At 44.1% G+C, this 20,916-nt stretch overlaps 2 protein-coding genes across 3 annotated transcripts; both read left to right on the forward strand.

Moving 5' to 3' along the window:
- The first annotated feature begins 525 nt into the window (after window positions 1-525).
- zgc:136930 (uncharacterized protein LOC563946 homolog) lies at window positions 526-9,179 on the forward strand. 2 transcript variants are annotated; one of them, XM_046358197.1, is made up of 9 exons: window positions 526-1,145; window positions 1,416-1,476; window positions 1,638-1,733; window positions 2,090-2,269; window positions 3,088-3,213; window positions 4,561-4,781; window positions 5,256-5,302; window positions 7,357-7,401; window positions 9,047-9,179. In XM_046358197.1, the coding sequence occupies exons 1-9, from the start codon at window positions 547-549 to the stop codon at window positions 9,103-9,105; spliced, it is 1,434 nt and encodes a 477-aa protein (XP_046214153.1). In that variant the 5' UTR covers window positions 526-546; the 3' UTR covers window positions 9,106-9,179. The 2 variants fall into 2 exon arrangements, with proteins under 2 accessions (XP_046214153.1, XP_046214152.1); XM_046358196.1 differs by having other exon boundaries at window positions 684-1,145; window positions 5,256-5,337.
- Window positions 9,180-15,787: 6,608 nt separating this feature from the next.
- LOC124041035 (C-C chemokine receptor type 9-like) lies at window positions 15,788-20,251 on the forward strand. Its single transcript, XM_046358198.1, has 3 exons — window positions 15,788-15,986; window positions 16,155-16,199; window positions 18,229-20,251. The coding sequence occupies exons 2-3, from the start codon at window positions 16,155-16,157 to the stop codon at window positions 19,288-19,290; spliced, it is 1,107 nt and encodes a 368-aa protein (XP_046214154.1). The 5' UTR covers window positions 15,788-15,986; the 3' UTR covers window positions 19,291-20,251.
- Window positions 20,252-20,916: the final 665 nt, after the last annotated feature.

Here is a 20,916-nt window from a genome sequence, read left to right on the forward strand (position 1 = left end):
ATGTATTTGGCTAAGATGTATGTAAACCTCCGACTTCAACTGTCTATATATATATTTTTTACCACCAATCAAAAGGGCAGGTGCTCCAGCACCCCGAGGGCTCTGTCTGTGCCTGAGTGGTGGTGTGGCACAGTCACAAGCCTCATCCTGTTCCTCCACTCCCACAACCCCCCCCCCCACACACACACTCCCTGGCTCCACAGTATATAAATCCAGATCTGCTTTCGTTGGGGAATTGACTCTCATAGACAGCTCTATCTCCCATTCTCTTACATCTGCTGCATATGCTGTGATCCTCAGCTGCACATCATGTCCGTGACTTGGTCCTCCAGGATGTCGGCCGGTGGTGGCCATGGCCTGTCTGGGGGAATAGGAGGCGGTGGCGCCAGGTTGGGCTTTGGCTTCGGGGGAGTTGGAGATGGCTTTGGGGGTGGTGGCAGTAGCTTTGGGGGAGGTGGCAGTAGCTTTGGGGGAGGTGGCAGTGGCTTTGGGGGTGGTGGCGGAGGAGGCTTGGGCATGGGGCTGGGCTTGGGAGGTGGACTGGCTATGGGGTCTGGGCTGGGGTTGGGTGGGGGAGCAGGGGGTGGGCTGGGTTTCGGTGGTGGCTTAGGAGGAGGTGGAGGTGGTGGTGGTGGAGGTTATGGTGGAGGTTATGGTGGAGGATATGGTGGAGGTGGAGGTGGAGGTTATGGTGGAGGTTATGGTGGAGGTGGAGGTTATGGTGGTGGTGGCGGTGGAGCCCTGATGGCCAGTCCTGCCTTCGCTATGGGACGCACCATGGCAGCAGGGGGGATCGGTGGCGGGTCGGCCATGGCATTGGGTACCTCTCTGGGCCCAGCATTGGCTCCTATGAGGTCCCGGCAGGCAGAGAAGAACATGTTGTCCGGCCTCAACGAACGTTTCTCATCGTACATGGGCAAAGTGAGAGTCCTCCAGCAGGAGAACGCCATCCTGGAGGCCAGACTGTCCCAGTTGTCGGGGGGTGCGGACATGGGGTCTCCAGAGTCCTCCAGCACCACCACAGCGGAGTACGAGGCTCAGCTCGGCGAGTACCGTGTTGCCCTGGAGACGCTCACCCTGGACACCATCAAACTGGAGATCGAGCTGGACAACGTTCGTGGCACTGCCCACGAACTCAAGGCCAAGTGAGTGTCTGTTTCACATATTTTATTTCACTTTCAGAGAATGATTTAATATATTGATTAGAGTACTAGCACAATACAACTATAAATATTCTAACTTAGAAAATATGCCTCTTGACCGGATAGCTTTTATTTTGCATAGCACAAAAAAAATCCTCCTCCCATATTCATCTGGCCCCTCTATAGACAAGCTTGATGGTTAGATGTAACTTCCTTGTACAGCTGAATGGTGCATTAAAAAAATGTTTTTCCCTTTGCTGCATGTTGTTGCAGGTTTGACTTTGAGCAAGGTGTGAAGTTTCAGCTGGACTCTGACATTTCAGCTATGAAGAAGGTAAAGAGAGAAACAAAGAGGCATTAAAAAAATATTTTTTACTGGGATAATAGTGTACATATTTACGGACGTACTCCTCCTCCCCCCCATGTCAAAATTCTCTACTCTCCCTCCGAATTTGTTCAGCGTGTAGATGTACCACTATCGCTCTCTCTTTCCAGGACATAGAGTTGGCGTCTGAACTACGCATTGATTTGGACGCCAAGTACTCCAGCTTGAAGGACGAACTGGACTTTGTCAGCAAGACGCAGGAAGAGGTACAGAGAATTACGTGTTTATGTTTATGAGTATAGTAAATTAGTAATAGTAAATTAAGTATGAGTATAGTAAATGAACGATGTCATTATTTTGATATCTGGTTGTCGAAGTGTATGTGTTCATCACACCTGACTCTCTGTCTACCTGACTCTCTGTCTACCTGACTCTCTGTCTAGCTGACTCTGTCTACATGAATCTGTCTAGCAGACTCTCTCTAGCTGAATCTGTCTAGCTGACTCTGTCCACATGAATCTGTCTAGCTGACTCTGTCTACATGAATCTGTCTAGCAGACTCTGTCTAGCTGAATCTGTCTAGCTGACTCTGTACATCACTGTCAAACTTCTATCCGCACAGGAATTGTCCACTCTGCAGTCCAAACTGGGCACCACGTCTATGGACACGTCTGTGTCCATGATCGAGGTTGACACGGGCAAGTCCTTTGACATCTCCACTGCTCTCAACAAGATCAGGGTGGAGTACGAGAAGTCTGTGCAGCAACACAGAGATGAGGCGGACGCCTACTACAAACTGAAGGTTCTTCAACAATTTACTGCACCTATCTAACTGCCAAACCTGGCCTGGCCTGTCTGTCTAGCCTGTATGTCTACCCTGGCCTGTCTGTCTGCCAACCCTGGCCTGGCCTGTCTGTCTAGCCTGTATGTCTATCCTGGCCTGTCTGTCTGCCAACCCTGGCCTGGCCTGTCTGTCTAGCCTGTATGTCTACCCTGGCCTGTCTGTCTGCCAACCCTGGCCTGGCCTGTCTGTCTAGCCTGTATGTTTACCTTGGCCTGTCTGTCTGCCAACCCTGGCCTGGTCTGTCTGTCTAGCCTGTTTGTCTACCCTGGCCTGTCTGTCTGCCAACCCTGGCCTGTATGTCTCTGTCTGTCTCTGTCTGTCTAGCCTGGCCTGGCCTGTCTGTCTGTCTAGCCTGGCCTGTCTGTCTACCCTGGCCTGACTGTCTCTATCTGTCTACCCTGGCCTGGCCTGTCTGTCTGTCTGTCTAGCCTGGCCTGTATGTCTCTGTCTGTCTGTCTGTCTGTCTGTCTGTCTGTCTCTGTCTGTCTACCCTGGCCTGACTGTCTGTCTGTCTGTCTGTCTGTCTGTCTGTCTGTCTGTCTGTCTGTCTGTCTGTCTGTCTGTCTGTCTGTCTGTCTGTCTGTCTGTCTGTCTGTCTGTCTGTCTGTCTGTCATAACAAAGCATACTTTTTGATACTTTCTCATAATCTGTATGGTTTAACACTACTGAGTGGCAACTACCTGGTACCAAGTGACAAAATGGCGCTTGTTTAAATGAGCTAATCCCAAAGAACGTAAATAGTGTTTTAACAGGGAGCGTCTCTCTCCTCCTGCAGATGGAAGAGATACAGACCGCTACCGCCAAGAGTTCAGAGGCTGTCTCAGAGGCCAAGATGGAAATCTCAGGGGCCCGGAAGGAGCTGCAGACTTTCGGTCTAGAGCTCCAAGGCCTGGTCACTGCAGTGAGTGGGACCCTCCATCTTACTACTTCACCTCACACTAAAAATAAAAAGCACTATTGGGCCAAGATCGCCACTTGAGATCTGCGTACGTCATCCATATTAGGATTTTTCATGCAAAAAAAAAATCTCTCTTTGACATCAATGCATGATTTATATAGAGACCTGTCTATCTTGTCTTTCTCTCACTATTTTCATGTCGACATGGATCCACGTGTATTTTGGGTCCCTCTAGTGTATCCTCTTTACAGTAAGGTTTTGGGGGTGGTAGGGGACACCTAACATTTTGATCTCAAAGTCTTGGTCTTATCTCCTGAGTGGTGCAGTGGTCTAAGGCACTGCATCTCACTGCTAGAGGCCTCACTACTGGTTCGATTCCAGGCTGTATCACAACCGGCTGTGATTTGGGAGAGCATAGGGCAGCGCACAATTGGCCCAGTGTCGTTTGGGTTTGGCTGGGGTAGGCTGTCATTGTAAATAAGAATTTGTTCTCAACTGAATTCCCTAGTTCAATAAATGCAAATAAAATGACTCACTATGACCACGTGGAGAATCCCCACCAGAGTGCTATCACAAGGCCAATTTCAGAAGAGAAACCACCTGCATTTAAACAACTGAGTAAGACCTTGTGCAAAATGTACCTCAGGCAACAAAGCAAAAAAACAACATTTTCACACGGTTCACTAGCTACACCGACTGTTTAACTGCTGTTTCAGAACACTGCTTCCCAGCAGATCACCTTCAGACTTCATGATAAATCACATCAGGAAGTAGTATGCAGAAGACACAGGAAGTGGTTGAATCTGTATCAGGTTCTCTGAGTGACAGGAAAGTCCCACAGATGACACCAGCTCTGAATGCGCCAGACAGACTTCCTCAGAGGGAACTTGCACAAATTAATTTGCAGTTGTTTTTCTGTTGAAAAAAAAATTGCTGTTCCTTTCTTAAACAAGAGATGATTTTCACTGTCTAAAGATCTTTGCTCATCCAAGACATTACAACATGCAAATACAATAGTTACTATAGCTAAATACTGGTGTAGAATTCATCATCTTTCTAATTATTCCCAATCTCACTCAACTCTCTACTTTCCATGTATTCCCTGTCTTTCTTTCGTCTCCCACTCTCTCTCTTTCTCCTCTTCCCATTCCCCTCCCATTCCCACACCCTCTCTTCTCCTCTTCCCATTCATCTCCCATTCCCACACCCTCTCTTCTCCTCTTCCCTGTCTGACTTATACTTTTCTCACATAATCTCCTTCACTCCTTTACCCTCCTACCTTACTCTGTCCGGAATCCCAGCCCTCACACTCCCCCATTCCTCTGCTCTCTCTCCACCCCTTCTCTCCAGAACATGTCCCTGGAGCAGAGCTTGGCAGAAGCCCATGCCCAGTCAAGCATGGGCGTGGCCGGGTACCAGGGTCAGATCTCCAGCTTGACGTCGGCCATCGAGGTGGCCAAAACTGACCTCCACAAGCAGATCATGGCCTACCAGGAGCTTCTGGACGTCAAGCTGGCTCTAGACGTGGAGATCTCCACCTACAGGACCCTGCTGGAAGGAGACCACCTCAAGTCAGTACAATAAATACATACAGTATTAAAAGGATACTGCGAGATTCTGGCAAAGAATGTGTTATTCTACTTCCCCAGAGTCAGATTTGTATTTGTTATAAATATAAATAATTAGAATAAGGCTGCCAAGGCAGCAGCTGCTCTTCTCGACGTCCAGCAAACGTAAGGCAATTAAAGCAGCTATAAAAGTTATAAAAGTTATAAAAGTTATAAAAGTTATAAAAGTTATACAAGTTATACAAGTTATAAAAGTTATAAAAGTTATAAAAGTTATAAAAGTTATAAAAGTTATACAAGTTATAAAAGTTATAAAAGTTATAAAAGTTATAAAAGACGTTGATACCGTTTTTATGTCTCTGCGTTCAGTTTGAATTTAAGTGGCAATGAAGGTAAATGAAGGCATAATATATAATGTAATCTAAAAAGACTATGAGGAGGGATTTAACTGTCATATTTTCACTCTTTTTCCTCCAGATTACCTGACACATCCGGATTTACAACATCTTCCTACAGTTTCTCGGGTGAGAAACATTTGAAACAAGGGAGTATAGTGGAGGTGAATAGAGTGGCCAAAAATACCATGTGGGAAAATACAACTCAAAATGGCGGTGCGAGCACCCATAGGCTTTCAGTGAGTGGTGACTTTTTAACCCCCGCCCCCTAAAAAGTACCCACATGGATGTCACACAACAGTAAAAATTGGTTTAAAAAAAAGAAAAATACAAATTGAAAATATATATATTTTTAAATAACTCAGGATGGGCCCTTTCTAAAATCCTATATCTATTTTACATTTGACTAATCGATTTATCGAGAAATCTTAACTAATCCATTCTGGAGATATCCCAGTCAGACCACCTGACCGATTATTTATCAGTAGGACCACTGGAGCTGGCATGGAGGGGGCAGGAGTGCTGGGGAGTGTGGAGGGCAGGTGTAGTGTAGGGGGCAGGAGTGCTGGGGAGTGTGGAGGGCAGGTGTAGTGTAGGGGGCAGGAGTGCTGGTGAGTGTGGAGGGCAGGTGTAGTGTAGGGGGCAGGAGTGCTGGGGAGTGTGGAGGGCAGGTGTAGTGTAGGGGGCAGGAGTGCTGGGGAGTGTGGAGGGAGAGTGTTGAGTGTGGGGAGTGTGGAGGGAGAGGGGCAGGAGTGCTGGGGAGTGTGGAGGGAGAGTGTTGAGGTAGTGTAGGGGGCAGGAGTGCTGGGGAGTGTGGAGGGAGAGTGTTGAGGTAGTGTAGGGGGCAGGAGTGCTGGGGAGTGTGGAGGGAGAGTGTTGAGGTAGTGTAGGGGGAAGGAGTGCTGGGGAGTGTGGAGGGAGAGTGTTGAGGTAGTGTAGGGGGAAGGAGTGCTGGGGCGTGTGGAGGGAGAGTGTTGAGGTAGTGTAGGGGGCAGGAGTACTGGGGAGTGTGGAGGGAGAGTGTTGAGGTAGTGTAGGGGGCAGGAGTGCTGGGGAGTGTGGAGGGCAGGTGTAGTGTAGGGGGCAGGAGTACTGGGGAGTGTGGAGGGAGAGTGTTGAGGTAGTGTAGGGGGCAGGAGTGCTGGGGCGTGTGGAGGGAGAGTGTTGAGGTAGTGTAGGGGGCAGGAGTGCTGGGGAGTGTGGAGGGAGAGTGTTGAGGTAGTGTAGGGGGCAGGAGTGCTGGGGAGTGTGGAGGGAGAGTGTTGAGGTAGTGTAGGGGGCAGGAGTGCTGGGGAGTGTGGAGGAGAGTGTTGAGGTAGTGGGGCGTGTGGAGGGAGAGTGTTGAGGTAGTGTAGGGGGCAGGAGTACTGGGGCGTGTGGAGGGAGAGTGTTGAGGTAGTGTAGGGGGCAGGAGTACTGGGGGCGTGTGGAGGGAGAGTGTTGAGGTAGTGTAGGGGGCAGGAGTACTGGGGAGTGTGGAGGGAGAGTGTTGAGGTAGTGTAGGGGGCAGGAGTACTGGGGCGTGTGGAGGGCAGGTGTAGTGTAGGGGGCAGGAGTACTGGGGAGTGTGGAGGGAGAGTGTAGGGTTAGTGTAGGGGGTAGGAGCACTGGGGAGTGTGGAGGGAGATTGTAGGGGGCAAGAGCACTGGGGAGTGTGGAGGGAGAGTGTAGGGAGTAGTGTGGACAGAGCCCTAGGGAGTGGGTTGTGGACGTAGGAGCACACATGACTGTAGGGGATAAAAGTGCTAAATGGGGGAGAGGAGACTAGGGGCAGGAGACTGGGGAGTGTGGAGGGAGAGTGTAGGGGTAGACAGAGCCCTCATTCACCTCCACATTTCCATCCTGCAGGCTGGGACGCTCCCCGCTCCAGCACTCCCCAGGGCTCCCCTTTACCTCCCCTACCCAGGCTAGATACAAAGGCAAGTTCACACACATAGATGGAGCCTCAGGGTAGGAGAATGGAAAACTACCATTCTGGTCATATTATTTTCTCCGCTGAAGTCTGTAACACGTTTAGCAACGGGGAAGTTGCTGACAGCTTCTTTTTTTTTTTTTTTTTGGGTCACAACATCTCATGAGTAAAAATGTTTGAATATGGCTTATCAAGGTATCTCCCTCGCTATCTCTTCTGTGCTCTTTCTCCATCCCCTCATCTGGTTTTCCTTTCATATCTGTCTTTCTAGCTGGAGGTGGAGGAGGGGGAATACAAGTTAAAGAGATCATAACAGGTCAGTCATTTTGGTACGGTATCAACCTGTCATAACAACCTGTCATAACATGTGTCATAACATGTGTTATAACAACCTGTCATAACATGTGTTATAACAACCTGTCATAACAACCTGTCATAACAACCTGTCATAACATGTGTCATAACAGCCTGTCATAACAACCTGCCATAACATGTGTTATAACAACCTGTCATAACAACCTGTCATAACAACCTGTCATAACATGTGTCATAACATGTGTCATATCAGCCTGTCATAACATGTGTCATAACAACCTGTCATAACAACCTGTCATAACAACCTGTCATAACAACCTGTCATAACAACCTGTCATAACATGTGTCATAACAACCTGTCATAACAACCTGTCATAACAGCCCGTCATAACAACCTGTCATAACATGTGTTATAACAACCTGTCATAACATGTGTTATAACAACCTGTCATAACAACCTGTCATAACAACCCGTCATAACAACCTGTCATAACATGTGTCATAACAACCTGTCATAACAACCTGTCATAACAACCCGTCATAACAACCTGTCATAACATGTGTTATAACAACCTGTCATAACAACCTGTCATAACAACCCGTCATAACAACCTGTCATAACAACCTGTCATAACATGTGTTATAACATGTGTCATATCAGCCTGTCATAACATGTGTCATAACAACCTGTCATAACAACCTGTCATAACAACCTGTCATAACAACCTGTCATAACATGTGTCATAACAACCTGTCATAACAACCTGTCATAACAACCTGTCATAACAACCTGTCATAACATGTGTTATAACAACCTGTCATAACATGTGTCATAACAACCTGTCATAACAGCCCGTCATAACAACCTGTCATAACAGCCCGTCATAACAACCTGTCATAACATGTGTCATAACAACCTGTCATAACATGTGTCATAACAACCTGTCATAACATGTGTCATAACAACCCGTCATAACAACCTGTCATAACATGTGTTATAATAACCTGTCATAACATGTGGTGAATCCAGGTGAAAGCTATTATTCCTTATTGATGTCACCTGGTGTCCACTTCAATCAGTGTAGATGAAGGAGGAGGAGACAGTTTACAGAAGGATTTTTATCCCTTTTGAAACATGGATTGTGCGTGTGTGCCATTTCAGAGGGTGAAATGGTGTACGACAAAATATTTAAGTGCCCTTGAATAAGGTATGGTAATAGTTTCCCGTGTGTATCAAGAACAGTCCACCACCCAAAGGACATCCAGCCAACTTCACACAACTGTGGGAAGCATTGGAGTCAACATGGACCAGCATCCCTGTGATACACTTTTGATACCTTGTTAGAGTTCATACCCTGACAAACTGAGGCTGTTCTGAGGGCAAGGAGGGGGGAGTGGGGGTGCAACTCAATATTAGGGAGGTGTTCTTAATGATTTGTGCACTCCGTGTAACGTTTACATGCCTTCTACAAGTCGTCACGGCATCATGTAAAGCCATTAGTCAATACACACTGAGTACACAAAACCGATGCACACCTTCCTAATATTGAGTTAATTTTTGATGCCAAATCTAATTACAGTACTACCCTAACATTTGTAATATATATATATATATTTTGTACTTCACTCACTTTGCTCCCCTTTAGAACATACAGAGACCTCCCTGATCTCTGAAACCGCATCCGCAGACTCTGAATCCACCTGATTCCACCAGGGTACCTCTGGAACGTTGGACGTTCAGACACTCAAGCAACTCTTTTAACCCCCCCTTTTCACCCCTATGCCCCACTTTCCCTGATTTATAGACTACACAATAAACATTGCATCTTACACCTGACCCCCTGCTCATTTATGTTGGCTCTGTTACATTATAAAGTCTTGGATATGTTATTATATTTTTTTATACGTTTAAAATCAAATTCATATAATTTTATATGTGAATGTGTGACTGAGTGTCTGTGCACTCATCAATTTACTGTGTTTTGATTAGAAATTGCATAATTACATTAGTTGCATAATTATTTGTGTTTGTGAGTAGAAACAGGATAGTTGGAGAGTGCATGTGAGAATGTCAGTGTGTGTGTGTGCGCTTCTCTCTGTCATCTCTATCCTGTTCCTCAAATATCGTTATTTTTTGTGGTCTGCGCTTGGCATGCAAAGGCCCCAGATAAAGTACACCATACAATGTTCTAAACAGGACAGCCACCAACCCCCGCACGCAACTGCTGTGAAAGTTTGTCACGCTACACAGGAAGTCATACACAGTAATTATACAGGACAGACTGTTGTCACGACAATGATGTTGTGCGTAGAGGGTGCTAGTTCATCTGAGGTTTGGTTAAAAAAAAAAAAAATCACTAGTTAAAATCTATTCATTTATTTAATATTAGTTAAGAACCTGCAGCTATACTGCATATTTTAGCAAACAATTAGCTAAGATTATATATATATATATAAGTACAATGTAATACGTTTTGTAATGACTTATATGAGCAGGTAGTTTTCTGTTAATGTTACACAGACGACATGACACACACATGCACACGGAGATAATATTTTTTTTGTATATTTGCCCATTTGTATAACGTTATAGTAATACTGCAAAGTGTTACCAAAATTACAAACTTCAAAATATGTTTTAAAAGTACTGCAAGAAAGCATTAGGAAAGATGGAACTAACTATTGAAAAAAGTGTAATAAACCAAACTAGGCTTTGGCTTGTCACACTTGGGTAGCTTTTGTAGGTGCTGTATTTTCTCAGTATGCTTAGAGCTGCCAATATAATTCCAAAAGTTGTCTCCTTGCCTTGCTGCTAGGTTCTAGCCACACTGTTATTTTTGGCTACTAGCTTTGGCCACAGTCCCCCCCCCCCTTGTTCTTCACTTTCTGTTTGTGACTGCATGTGGTTACCAAGGTTACACGTTTGGAATAAAAAATAATAATTAAAAGGTGAGCTCGAAATAACATTTTGTGACATTAGTTTACAAAAGTGGGTATTGGCTACATTGCATGCCGTTGATATGAAAAATAAAACCAAAAATTAGACCTAAGTAGGTTTAGATAAATAACCTACTTCAATAACATATCAGTATAAATCATTAACAATGGTTTACTGTAGCCACAGTTTTTTTGTCTGTAAATATCTTGAATGAACCGTTATGGCTTGACGGCATTCCATTTTTTTTACCAAACTTATGCACACATTAGAAAATAAATTATACTGTCATCAGTATAATTTCCAGAGGTTTGCAGCTTATTCTTTTTATCTACAAAATATTGTAAAAAGTTCAATAAACTTTACTCGGTTGAATAGCTGCTCATTTTGGTGCTCTCAATGAGTTGTTCAACCTTTTGAGCAGAGGCTGAGGGCTCTGTGATTGGAACTGCTATCTTTACCCACACCAGACGTGTGCATGTGTGCACGTGTGTGTCGTGTCCTCCGTGAACATGAACAGAAAACTAAGATTTGCCCACACTGACCCACTTCCTCTTCCTCTGATGTGCGCCATTCTCTTCTGAATGTAAACAGATGGCATTGTTCACCAATAGAAATGTCAGGTCACAATGACATGTTTGTTGACAATGCTATGGCAATATTATGGACATTGATACGGTGTACATTTTTAGGACATACCAACTTTCAATGACATTATACTTCCTATGATGGAAGTCGCTACTCCCATACTCGACAGCGATGGACCCAATGCAGCTATAACCTCTTTTATAAACTGGGGGGTTCGAGCCCTGAATGCTGATTGGCTGACAGCCGTGGCAAATCAGACCGTATACCACAGGTATGGCAAAACATTGCCTTTTAATAATGTAATTACATTGGTAACCAGTTTAGAATAGCAATAAGGCACCTCGGGGGGGGGGGCTTGTGGTATACGGCCAATATACCACGGCTAAGGGCTGTATCCAGGCACTCAGCGTTGCGTCGTGCTTAAGAAAGGCCCTTACCCGTGGTATACCCGGTATATTGGCCATATACAACTACCCCTTGGGACATATTGCCTAAGTATACCATCAGCTCCCAATAGAGTTGCAGACGTTTTGAGTGTTGTTGTTGTTGTTGTTGTTGATTGTGTTCAAAGACAGTGTGCAGGAAAAAATGTGACCTTTCTTTCCTGGAAGCTATTTCAAGTTGACCACAGGATGATGTAATCAGATGCTCATGAAGCAGAAGAAGCACACAGCAAAACCAACTCATGTCCAATCAATTGAATTTACAGTAAAGTCTGGTTATTCTGTTACAATGGCTTCACCGTGTTGACCTTTAACCCCCGATCATAGACAGCAGTCACGAGTTCTCGCTCACAAAAAAACACAAGTTGTTGTGTTGTTATACCAGTTTCATTGCATAGGATTGATTGCAACACTTTTCTCATCACATCTCAGTATTACCAAATCAGCTGTGCCAAACACAGTGATGTAAGAATAGGTTACATATCTAATGGCATTAACAATCATGTTTTGAATTTAACTTTACCCCCCCATTGATCTCTTTAATATCACTTTATTTTAACCCTTTGTCATACAGTCATCATAACACTATCATAATGATGGCATAACAGATGTTATAAACAGTCAAGTTGGTGTCAGCTCATGGCAACTGGCTTTACACTCTCGGGACACAAACTGTTATCTAGGTATTTGTATTTATTATGGATCTCCATTAGCTAGTGCCAAGACAGCAGCTACTCTTCCTGGGTCCCAGCAAAATTAATGCAGTTATACATTTTAAAAACATTACGATACATTCATAACAGATTTCACAACACATTAAGTGGGTGCCCTCGGACCTCAACTCTACTACTACTACTTATCTATAACACAAAATACATGTGTACATGTGTAGTGCATATGTTATCTTGTGTTTGTATGCATGTGCCTGTGTTTGTGTTGCTTCACAGTTGAGGTTTAGGGTTTAGTGAATGATTTGTCCCAAATACAATGCTTTTAGTTTTAGAAATATTTAGGACTAACTTATTCCTTGACACACGTTCTGAAACTAACTGCAGCTTTTTGGTAAGTGGTGCTGTCATTTCAGTCCCTGAGGTAGCTGACGTGTATAGTGTTGAGTCATCTGTATACATGGACACACTGGCTTAATCAAAGCCAGTGTGGCATGTCGTTAGTAAAGATTGAAAAAAGTAAGGGACCTAGACAACTTCCCTGGGGAATTCTTGATTCTACCTGGAGTTTGTTGGAGAGGCTTCCATTAAAGAACACCCTCCGTATTCTGTTAGACAGGCAACTCTTTATCCACAATATAGCAGGGGGTGTAAAGCCATAACACATATGTTTTTCCCAGCAGCAGACTATGATTGATAATGTCAAAAGCAGCACTGAAGTCTAACAAAACAGCCCCACTATCTTTTTATCATCAATTTCTCTCAGCCAATCATCAGTCATTTGTATAAGTGCTGTGCTTGTTGAGTATCCTTCCCTATAAGAATGCTGAAATTCTGTTGTCAGTTTGTTTACTGTAAAATAGCATTGTATCTGGTCAAACACCATTTTTTGACAAAGGTTTACTAAGGGTTGGTAACAGGCTGATTGGTCGGCTATTTGAGCCAGTTAAGGGGACTTTACTATTCTTAGGTACAATAGGGGAATTACTTTTGTTTCCCTCCAGGCCTGAGAGCACACACTTCTTAGTAGGCTTGAATTGAAGATTGAAGGTAAGCTTTTGGTTGGCAAGTTTGCTAGTCTAAACACTGTTTCGTGTCTTTACAGTGGTTATCGGCTTTATCATCATTATAAGCAGTCCCTTATGATGAAGAGTTCAAGTAAAGTTTAGAAAGATATCTTATTACAGTGTAGAGTACACACACACACACACACACACACACACACACACACACACACACACACACACACACACACACACACACACACACACACACACACACACACACACACACACTGAGACACACACACACACACACACACACACACACACACACACACACACACACACACACACACACACTGAGACACACACACACACACACACACACACACACACACACACACACACACACACACACACACACACACACACACACACACACACACACACACACACACACACACACACACACACACACACACACACACACACACACACACTGAGACACACACACACACACTGAGACACACACACACACACTGAGACACACACACACACACACACACACACACACACACACACACACACACACACACACACACACACACACACACACACACACACACACACACACACACACACACACACACACACACACACACACAGTGACACACACACACACACACACACACACACTGTGACACACACACTGTGACACACACACTGTGACACACACACTGTGACACACACACACTGTGACACACACACTGTGACACACACACTGTGACACACACTCTGAGAGACACACACCCTGAGAGAGACACACACTGTGACACACACTCTGAGAGACACACACACACTTATGTCTAATTTCCATTAAGTTATACTACTTTTCCTGCCCATGTTTTTCAGTATGTCTTGGCCCTAAAGGATGTGCAGATTGATATGAGAGACAGGTGATATATCAGTAGCTGTTGCCACGGAGGCCTGAAAGGCGAGTCAAGGCAGGCATGACAGTGTCGAATCACCATATAACGTACAGCTGGTAGCATCCAGGGGTTATACAGGCAGAACCGATTATAGACGTGAGCCGAGACGGGATGATATTACTAGACTAGGCATTTTGAAATGACTTCACAAAGAAGGAAGAACCAAGGCACTCTTCATATAATTAATACAAAAATGGCTTTATTTGAATGACAATGGAAACAAAGATGAAAAAAAAAACTCTGACGCGTTTCGGCCGCATGGCCTTCGTCGGGGAGTACAAAGATATGATAATACAATGTCTTCTTTTGAACAGCTTTTTCCAATCAACCCTGATTTGAAGAGGGAGTGGTTCCATAATTAATGTTCATAGGCCCCATGTACATTACGAAATTCAAAATATTTTCAAAGTATTGTAACGCAAACACAAACAAAAAGGTATTTGGAACCGTGCCTACAACTAAATATAGCCTCGGTGCGTTGTCATGTCTTCAGTTCATCTGGTTGTTTAAGCGACTCAATCGTCACATTGACAGCAGGACGGTAAGAAAACAAAAGTATGGTAAACACCTCGAGCAATTAACTTGACAGCATCTGGTTGGAGTGTATCACCTTACCCTTCTGCTCCAGTGCCGACCCCGGCGCCTCGACAAGTAGAGACAGACATCTACTAAATCACCATATCATATATAACAACGTATAATAAGGATCCCGGAGAAGGAACAATAGGATTCTACATCCACCCATGTTGTAGCCTTATGTTACAGTGTCTTTTTGAAAGCACCTACTGTATGGGCTTCGACAGCTCTTTATGCAATGCTGGTTTGCATCCTTCCCCTCTACTCAGGGAATGATTTAGACCTGGGACACCAGGTGAGTGGACTGTCTGGCCAAAGTGTGTGGGTTCTAGTCAATCAACTACAGTAATGTAATGAAATGGTAACCATTGTAACCATGGTGCCTGAAGTAAAAAACCTAAGTAGTTTAACACAGCATAGGTGTCACGTCCTGACCTTAGTTCCTTTTTTATGTCTCTATTTTGGTTTGGTCAGAGCGTGAGTTGGGGTGGGCATTCTATGTTTTGTTCTATGTTTTGTACTTCTATGTGGTTGGCCTGGTATGGTTCCCAATCAGAGGCAGCTGGCAATCGTTGTCTCTGATTGAGAACCATACTGAGGTAGCATGTTCCCACCGGTGTTTGTGGGTAGTTGTTTTCTGTCTCTGTGTCTGCACCAGACAGAACTGGTTCGTGTTGGTCTATTTTTTGTTATTTTTGTCTTAGTGGTCTGAGTTAAAATAAATATTAACATGGACTCTTACCACGCTGCGTTTTGGTCCGATCTTGACAACTCTTCATCAGACGAAGAGGATCGTTACAATATCCCTTCATTCCTAATCCTAACAGGAGGGAAGAGATTGTGTGTGCGTGCGTGTGCGTGTGTGTGTGCACCCTTGGCAAAAAAAAGCATAATGCACCTTCTTATGTTTATACTACAGTCAAGAAATACAAAGCACATGGCTGTCATCCTGGAGATTTTGGGGATCTCTGAAATGAACTGTAAATCAGTATGTGAACAAAAGGTGTCCTGAGAAAGCGTTCTTTTGGCATAGATCTCAGATGAATGGAGCCTTCTGCTGAGAATAAAAGGGATTTCCTATGACTCATCCATTGTATACAGGCAGCTACACATCTTCATATACGACTAAAATCCCCGAGAAGTTGCATGAGGTTGTATGCACGCTGCAGGTTTGCTTTAGCGAGACCCGACAAAATACGCAAATGAGCAGAATATCACCCTGCTTTGCAACCTGACGTCAATTGTGGTTACACTGAAACCTTTATAAGCCTCTGGAGAGCAAACAGTTGCCAGACAGTTCTCTAAAGCAACTCCGTGATAAGGAAGCAACCAACAAGCATCTTGAATTTAAGCGCCTGTTTGACATCTCACTAGCAGAGGACAACTGTAAGTAAAATTGTCTGAACAGTTGGTCTCGTGTAGTGTTCTCAAATGTATTAACATTTAAGATAGCAGATTTGAAATGTAAGTATAAAGTATCTACTTCATCATGCTATACTGCACTGTGTGTTATTTTCCTGACTAATCTGTTGTTTCTCTCCCGTCTCTTTTCAGATGCCAGTTATAGGTGACATGGTGACTTCACCAATGGATTCAGAGGTAAACAACTTGTACACTATATATATATATATATATATATATATATATATATATATATATATATTTAATTTGTTGTACTTTTTTATAGCATTTGTGTAAAATATTGTGTGTTTTTATATTGGTAGGAAATAGCAACAACAAAAAAAATCACATCAAATTTTTAGAATTTTTTATTCATAACAGTTAAATGACATGTATATCGATGTTTTGCCCCCGTGCTCTTATGAGATACAATGTTGGAGACCCCTGGTCTATATAAGTATGTGTACAGTATATTGGCACCATTGCACTTTTCTTAAATAATTCCCTATTTCTTCTATAAGTACTTGGAATTGAACAAAAACGTTTGGTCTCCCCACCTGATTGGATGTTAAACATTGTAAAGTTAAGTTGACCATTTTAATTTTGAAAATAAAGACAAATGGCATGGACAAAATTATTGGCACTTCGGAGCTAGTACTTGGTTGCGTAGCCATTGGCCAAGATAACTGCCAACAAATGCTTCTTGTAGCCATCAATGAGCTTGCTGAACTTTTCTATTGGCAATTTGGCCCACTCTTCGGCAGAAAACCGCTCTAAATCTTCAATGTTTAAGGGGTCCCATTCACCAACTGCTGTGTTCATCTCTCGCCATAGATTATGGATGTGATTCAGCTCTGGACTCTTCACTGGCCACTCCAGGACAGTCCAGTGTTTTTTCTAGAACCTTTCCAGGGTGCTTTGGGGTTGTTGTCCAATCGAAGACCCAAAACCTTCAACAGAGACACAGTTTTTTGGACACTGGGTTGAACATTGCAAGCCAAAATAATCTGCTGATTTCATGACGTCTTGCACACATTCAAAGCCCCTAGTACCAGAGGCAGAAAAGCAATCCATTAGCAGTATCAAATCTGATTGGAGAGGAAGGTGTTCTTTTCTTTGACCGCTTCATTTGGTCGTTGGTTAAACATAGGAAGACCACAATGCCGAAGGAAACTGATTGAACTTCTCAAAAACCCACTTAAACAAGCCTACACCCCACAAAAAAATGTGTGGACCAATTAAACAAAATTAGAGCACTTTGGCAATACAAATCAGCGCTGTGTTTATTGATGGCCAAATGAAGAATTCAATGAAAAGAACACCCACCTTACAATCAAAGATGGGGGAGATTTAATAATGCTTTTGGGGTTGCTCTGCTGCCTCTGGTATTGGGGGCCTTGAACGTGCACAAGGCATCATGAAATCAGCAGATTATCAGGTGTTTTGTAGTCAACCAAAAACTGGGTCTCCATTGACGGTTGTGGGTCTTCCAGCAGGACAACGACACCAAACACAGATAAAAAAAAGCCCCTTGGAATGGTTAAGAAAAGATGCTGGACTGTTCTGGAGTCCAGATCTGAATCACATCCAAAACGAGATCTGAAAACAGCAGTTGGTGGAGGACACCCTTCAAATATTGATGGATTTAGAGCAATTTGATGCTGAAAAGTCACATTTTCAGTAGAAAGGTGCAGCATGCTCATTGACGGCTACCAGAAACGTTTGTCTGCAGTTTTGTCCAAAGGCTGTGTAACCAAGCACTAGCTCTGGGGTTGCCAATCATTTTGTCCTTTTTTAGGAAAACTGATTCCGCCATAGTGCAGAGAGAAACATTTGGAGTTTTATAATGCTATTCTACACATTTTGTCATGAGGCTAAGAAAACATTTAGCATTTTCAAAGCTAATTTCCTGCAATTAAACATATTTTGTTATCATATACTATTTGGTGGCCCCCCTACCTCCAGGGGACCCCCAACCCCCCTGCGTTCCTGTTCGGTAATCCGTCCCTGATTTAAAATGGCCAAGTTTGCAAAAATAAAATGTATTCTGCAATTTGAGAATCTGACAAAGTTATTATAAATTAAAAAATATATTTTACAATAAATAGGAAAATATTTAAGAAACGTGTGCCAATATTTCTGTCCGCAACCGTATATTCTGTTCATAATTTACTGGCACAATTGGTCCACATGTCCAACAAGCTATGTTGTCCTGTCTTACACACAGGTGTACGACTACGACTCCAGCTTCACCCCTACGGTTGGTGAGGATGGTCTGGATGACTTTATGTGTGACAAATCTGCCGTTAGGGCTTTCAGAGGCCAGTATGAACCGCCTCTCTACTGGTCCATCGTCATCCTGGGAGGCCTGGGTAACCTGACCGTGGTGTGGATCTACCTGCACTTCCGCCAGCGTCTCAAGACCATGACCGATGTCTACCTGTTGAACCTAGCTGTGGCCGACCTCTTCTTCTTGGGCACTCTACCCTTATGGGCCGTGGAGGCCAACCAGGGATGGAGCTTCGGCTTGGGCCTCTGCAAGGTCACCTCTGCCTTCTACAAGATCAACTTCTTCAGCAGCATGCTGCTGCTCACCTGCATCAGTGTCGATCGCTACGTGGTCATCGTCCAGACCACCATGGCCCAGAATTCCAAGAGACAGCGGCTGAGCTGCAGCAAGTTCGTGTGTGCCTGCGTCTGGCTCCTGGCCGTGTTGTTGGCCCTGCCCGAGTTCATGTTCGCCAACGTCAAGGAGCTGGATGGCCGGTTCTACTGCACCATGGTCTACTGGAGTAACCAGAACAACCGCACCAAGATCCTGGTCCTGGGGCTTCAGATCTGCATGGGCTTCTGCCTGCCCCTCCTGGTGATGGTGTTCTGCTACGCCGGCATCATCCGCACCCTGCTCAAAACCCGCAACTTCAAGAAGCACAAGGCGCTGCGCGTGATCATGGTGGTGGTGGCTGTGTTTGTCCTCTCCCAGTTGCCATATAACAGCGTGCTGGTGGTGGAGGCCACCAAGGCGGTCAACAGCACCGGAATGGACTGCGATGCGGAAAAGCGTTTCGACGTGGCCGGCCAGGTACTGAAGAGCCTGGCCTACATGCATGCCTGCCTCAACCCCTTCCTGTATGTATTTGTGGGCGAACGCTTCCGCAGAGACGTCCTCAAGCTTATCCGCATCTACCACTGCTGGCCGGCCCAGGGGATACTCAGCAAGATCCAGGGAGGACCTGGCCGCTCATCGGTCATGTCCGACACGGACACCACACAGGCACTCTCGCTTTGAAGGCACAGTCATAGTACAACTTTTTGCGTGCGACCAGAAGTCCCTCATAACAATCGAGGGGCTGTGCAACCACGCTCTGTTCCACAATGCCATGTCTGGTAACGGAAAGGTCTGGTAACAGAAAGGTCTGGTAACGGAAAGACAAACCAATATGGCTAACAGTCCCAGTGAGAGAGGTTGTACTGTCGTCAGGTTGTACTGTCGCCGCCCCCCCTTCCCCGGTTGCCCACTCTTGCATCAGACTTCTTTGGTTATCTGACCATAGCTGAGGCTGAGGCAGTGACATGGGGAGAAGAGGTCCCTTTCTGAGAGCTGGAGAAACTCTTGGCTCTTGTGTACGTTGCTGAAAGCATTGGTCACGATAGGACTCTTCTTTGGCTGGTCTAAAGACCTTCTCAGTTTTAGCTGATGACCACAAAGGATGGACAGTCGAAGTCTGGTTGAGGGTTTGTGTTTGACGATTCCAGTGATGGGAAAAGAGCTAACCATGACAGCATTGGGCCTGTACTGGTACAATACATTTTCATTGGTCTTTACGGTTCTGTAAAGTCAGCCAGGCTGTTTTGTGCCTTGTTATTGTTGCATTTGTTTAGAAAGTATAGATATGGGAAAGAGAGAACATGTCTTTTCTTTACAATGATGGTTTCTGTGACAGAATCACCATTGTGGGTTATCTCCATTGTGGGCAAGTGCGCCCTCTATCCATCTCTATATTATAAAGTTAATTGGCAATGTTAACTAATATTGATATTAGTTCATCAATCTCTTTGGTCGGCCCGTATCAATGAGCTGATCAATTATTTGAGACACTTTCTAAGTAGGAAAGCCCTTATTTGTGACGAGTATGTTTAGCTTTCACAGTGCGAGTGAACAAGTGTCATAAACAAAAACGTTGTATAAAATATCTTTGATCGTGACTGTAATTACTGTAAATAAACAATGCATTTAAAAAAAAGATATATTTTTAGGTCACTGTTATTGAATTTTCCAAATTTGGTAACGATTTACTTCGACTACATATCCATATTTTAAATGGTGTATAATTGTATGTTATGTATTGATCTCAGGACACATTTGCAAATGAGACTTAGGTCTCAATGTGAATTTTCCTTAGTTTCAAAAAAAGCGCTACAAGATATGCTATGGATATATTTCATTAACCTGTAATAATGCAGTTGCACATCTATTAGCGTCTCATGAACGTGTTATAACAGGTCCTAACTGCATTATTACATGTTAATGAAATATAATATATGCCATTTAGCAGACGCTTTTATCCAAAGCGACTTACAGTCATGTGTGCATACATTCTACGTATGGGTGGTCCCGGGGATCGAACCCACTACCCTGGTGTTACAAGCGCCATGCTCTACCAACTGAGCTACAGAAGGACCAGCATAGCATATCTTATAGTGCATTTTTTTTATTTAACCAAGGACAAACACATTGAGACCTAAGTCTCATTTGCAAATGTGTCCTGGGAACAATACAGAAAATACAATTAAACACAATTTAAAACTCAAAATTTTAATAAATGGCAAATATTATATACACAATAAACAATCAAACAAAGCAAACACATTTATCAATGTAAAAATGTCTTTCTCCTAAACTGACCTAGAGACA

The sequence above is a fragment of the Oncorhynchus gorbuscha genome, linkage group LG08 (genome assembly GCF_021184085.1).
Source record: "Oncorhynchus gorbuscha isolate QuinsamMale2020 ecotype Even-year linkage group LG08, OgorEven_v1.0, whole genome shotgun sequence".
Lineage (NCBI taxonomy): Eukaryota > Metazoa > Chordata > Actinopteri > Salmoniformes > Salmonidae > Oncorhynchus > Oncorhynchus gorbuscha.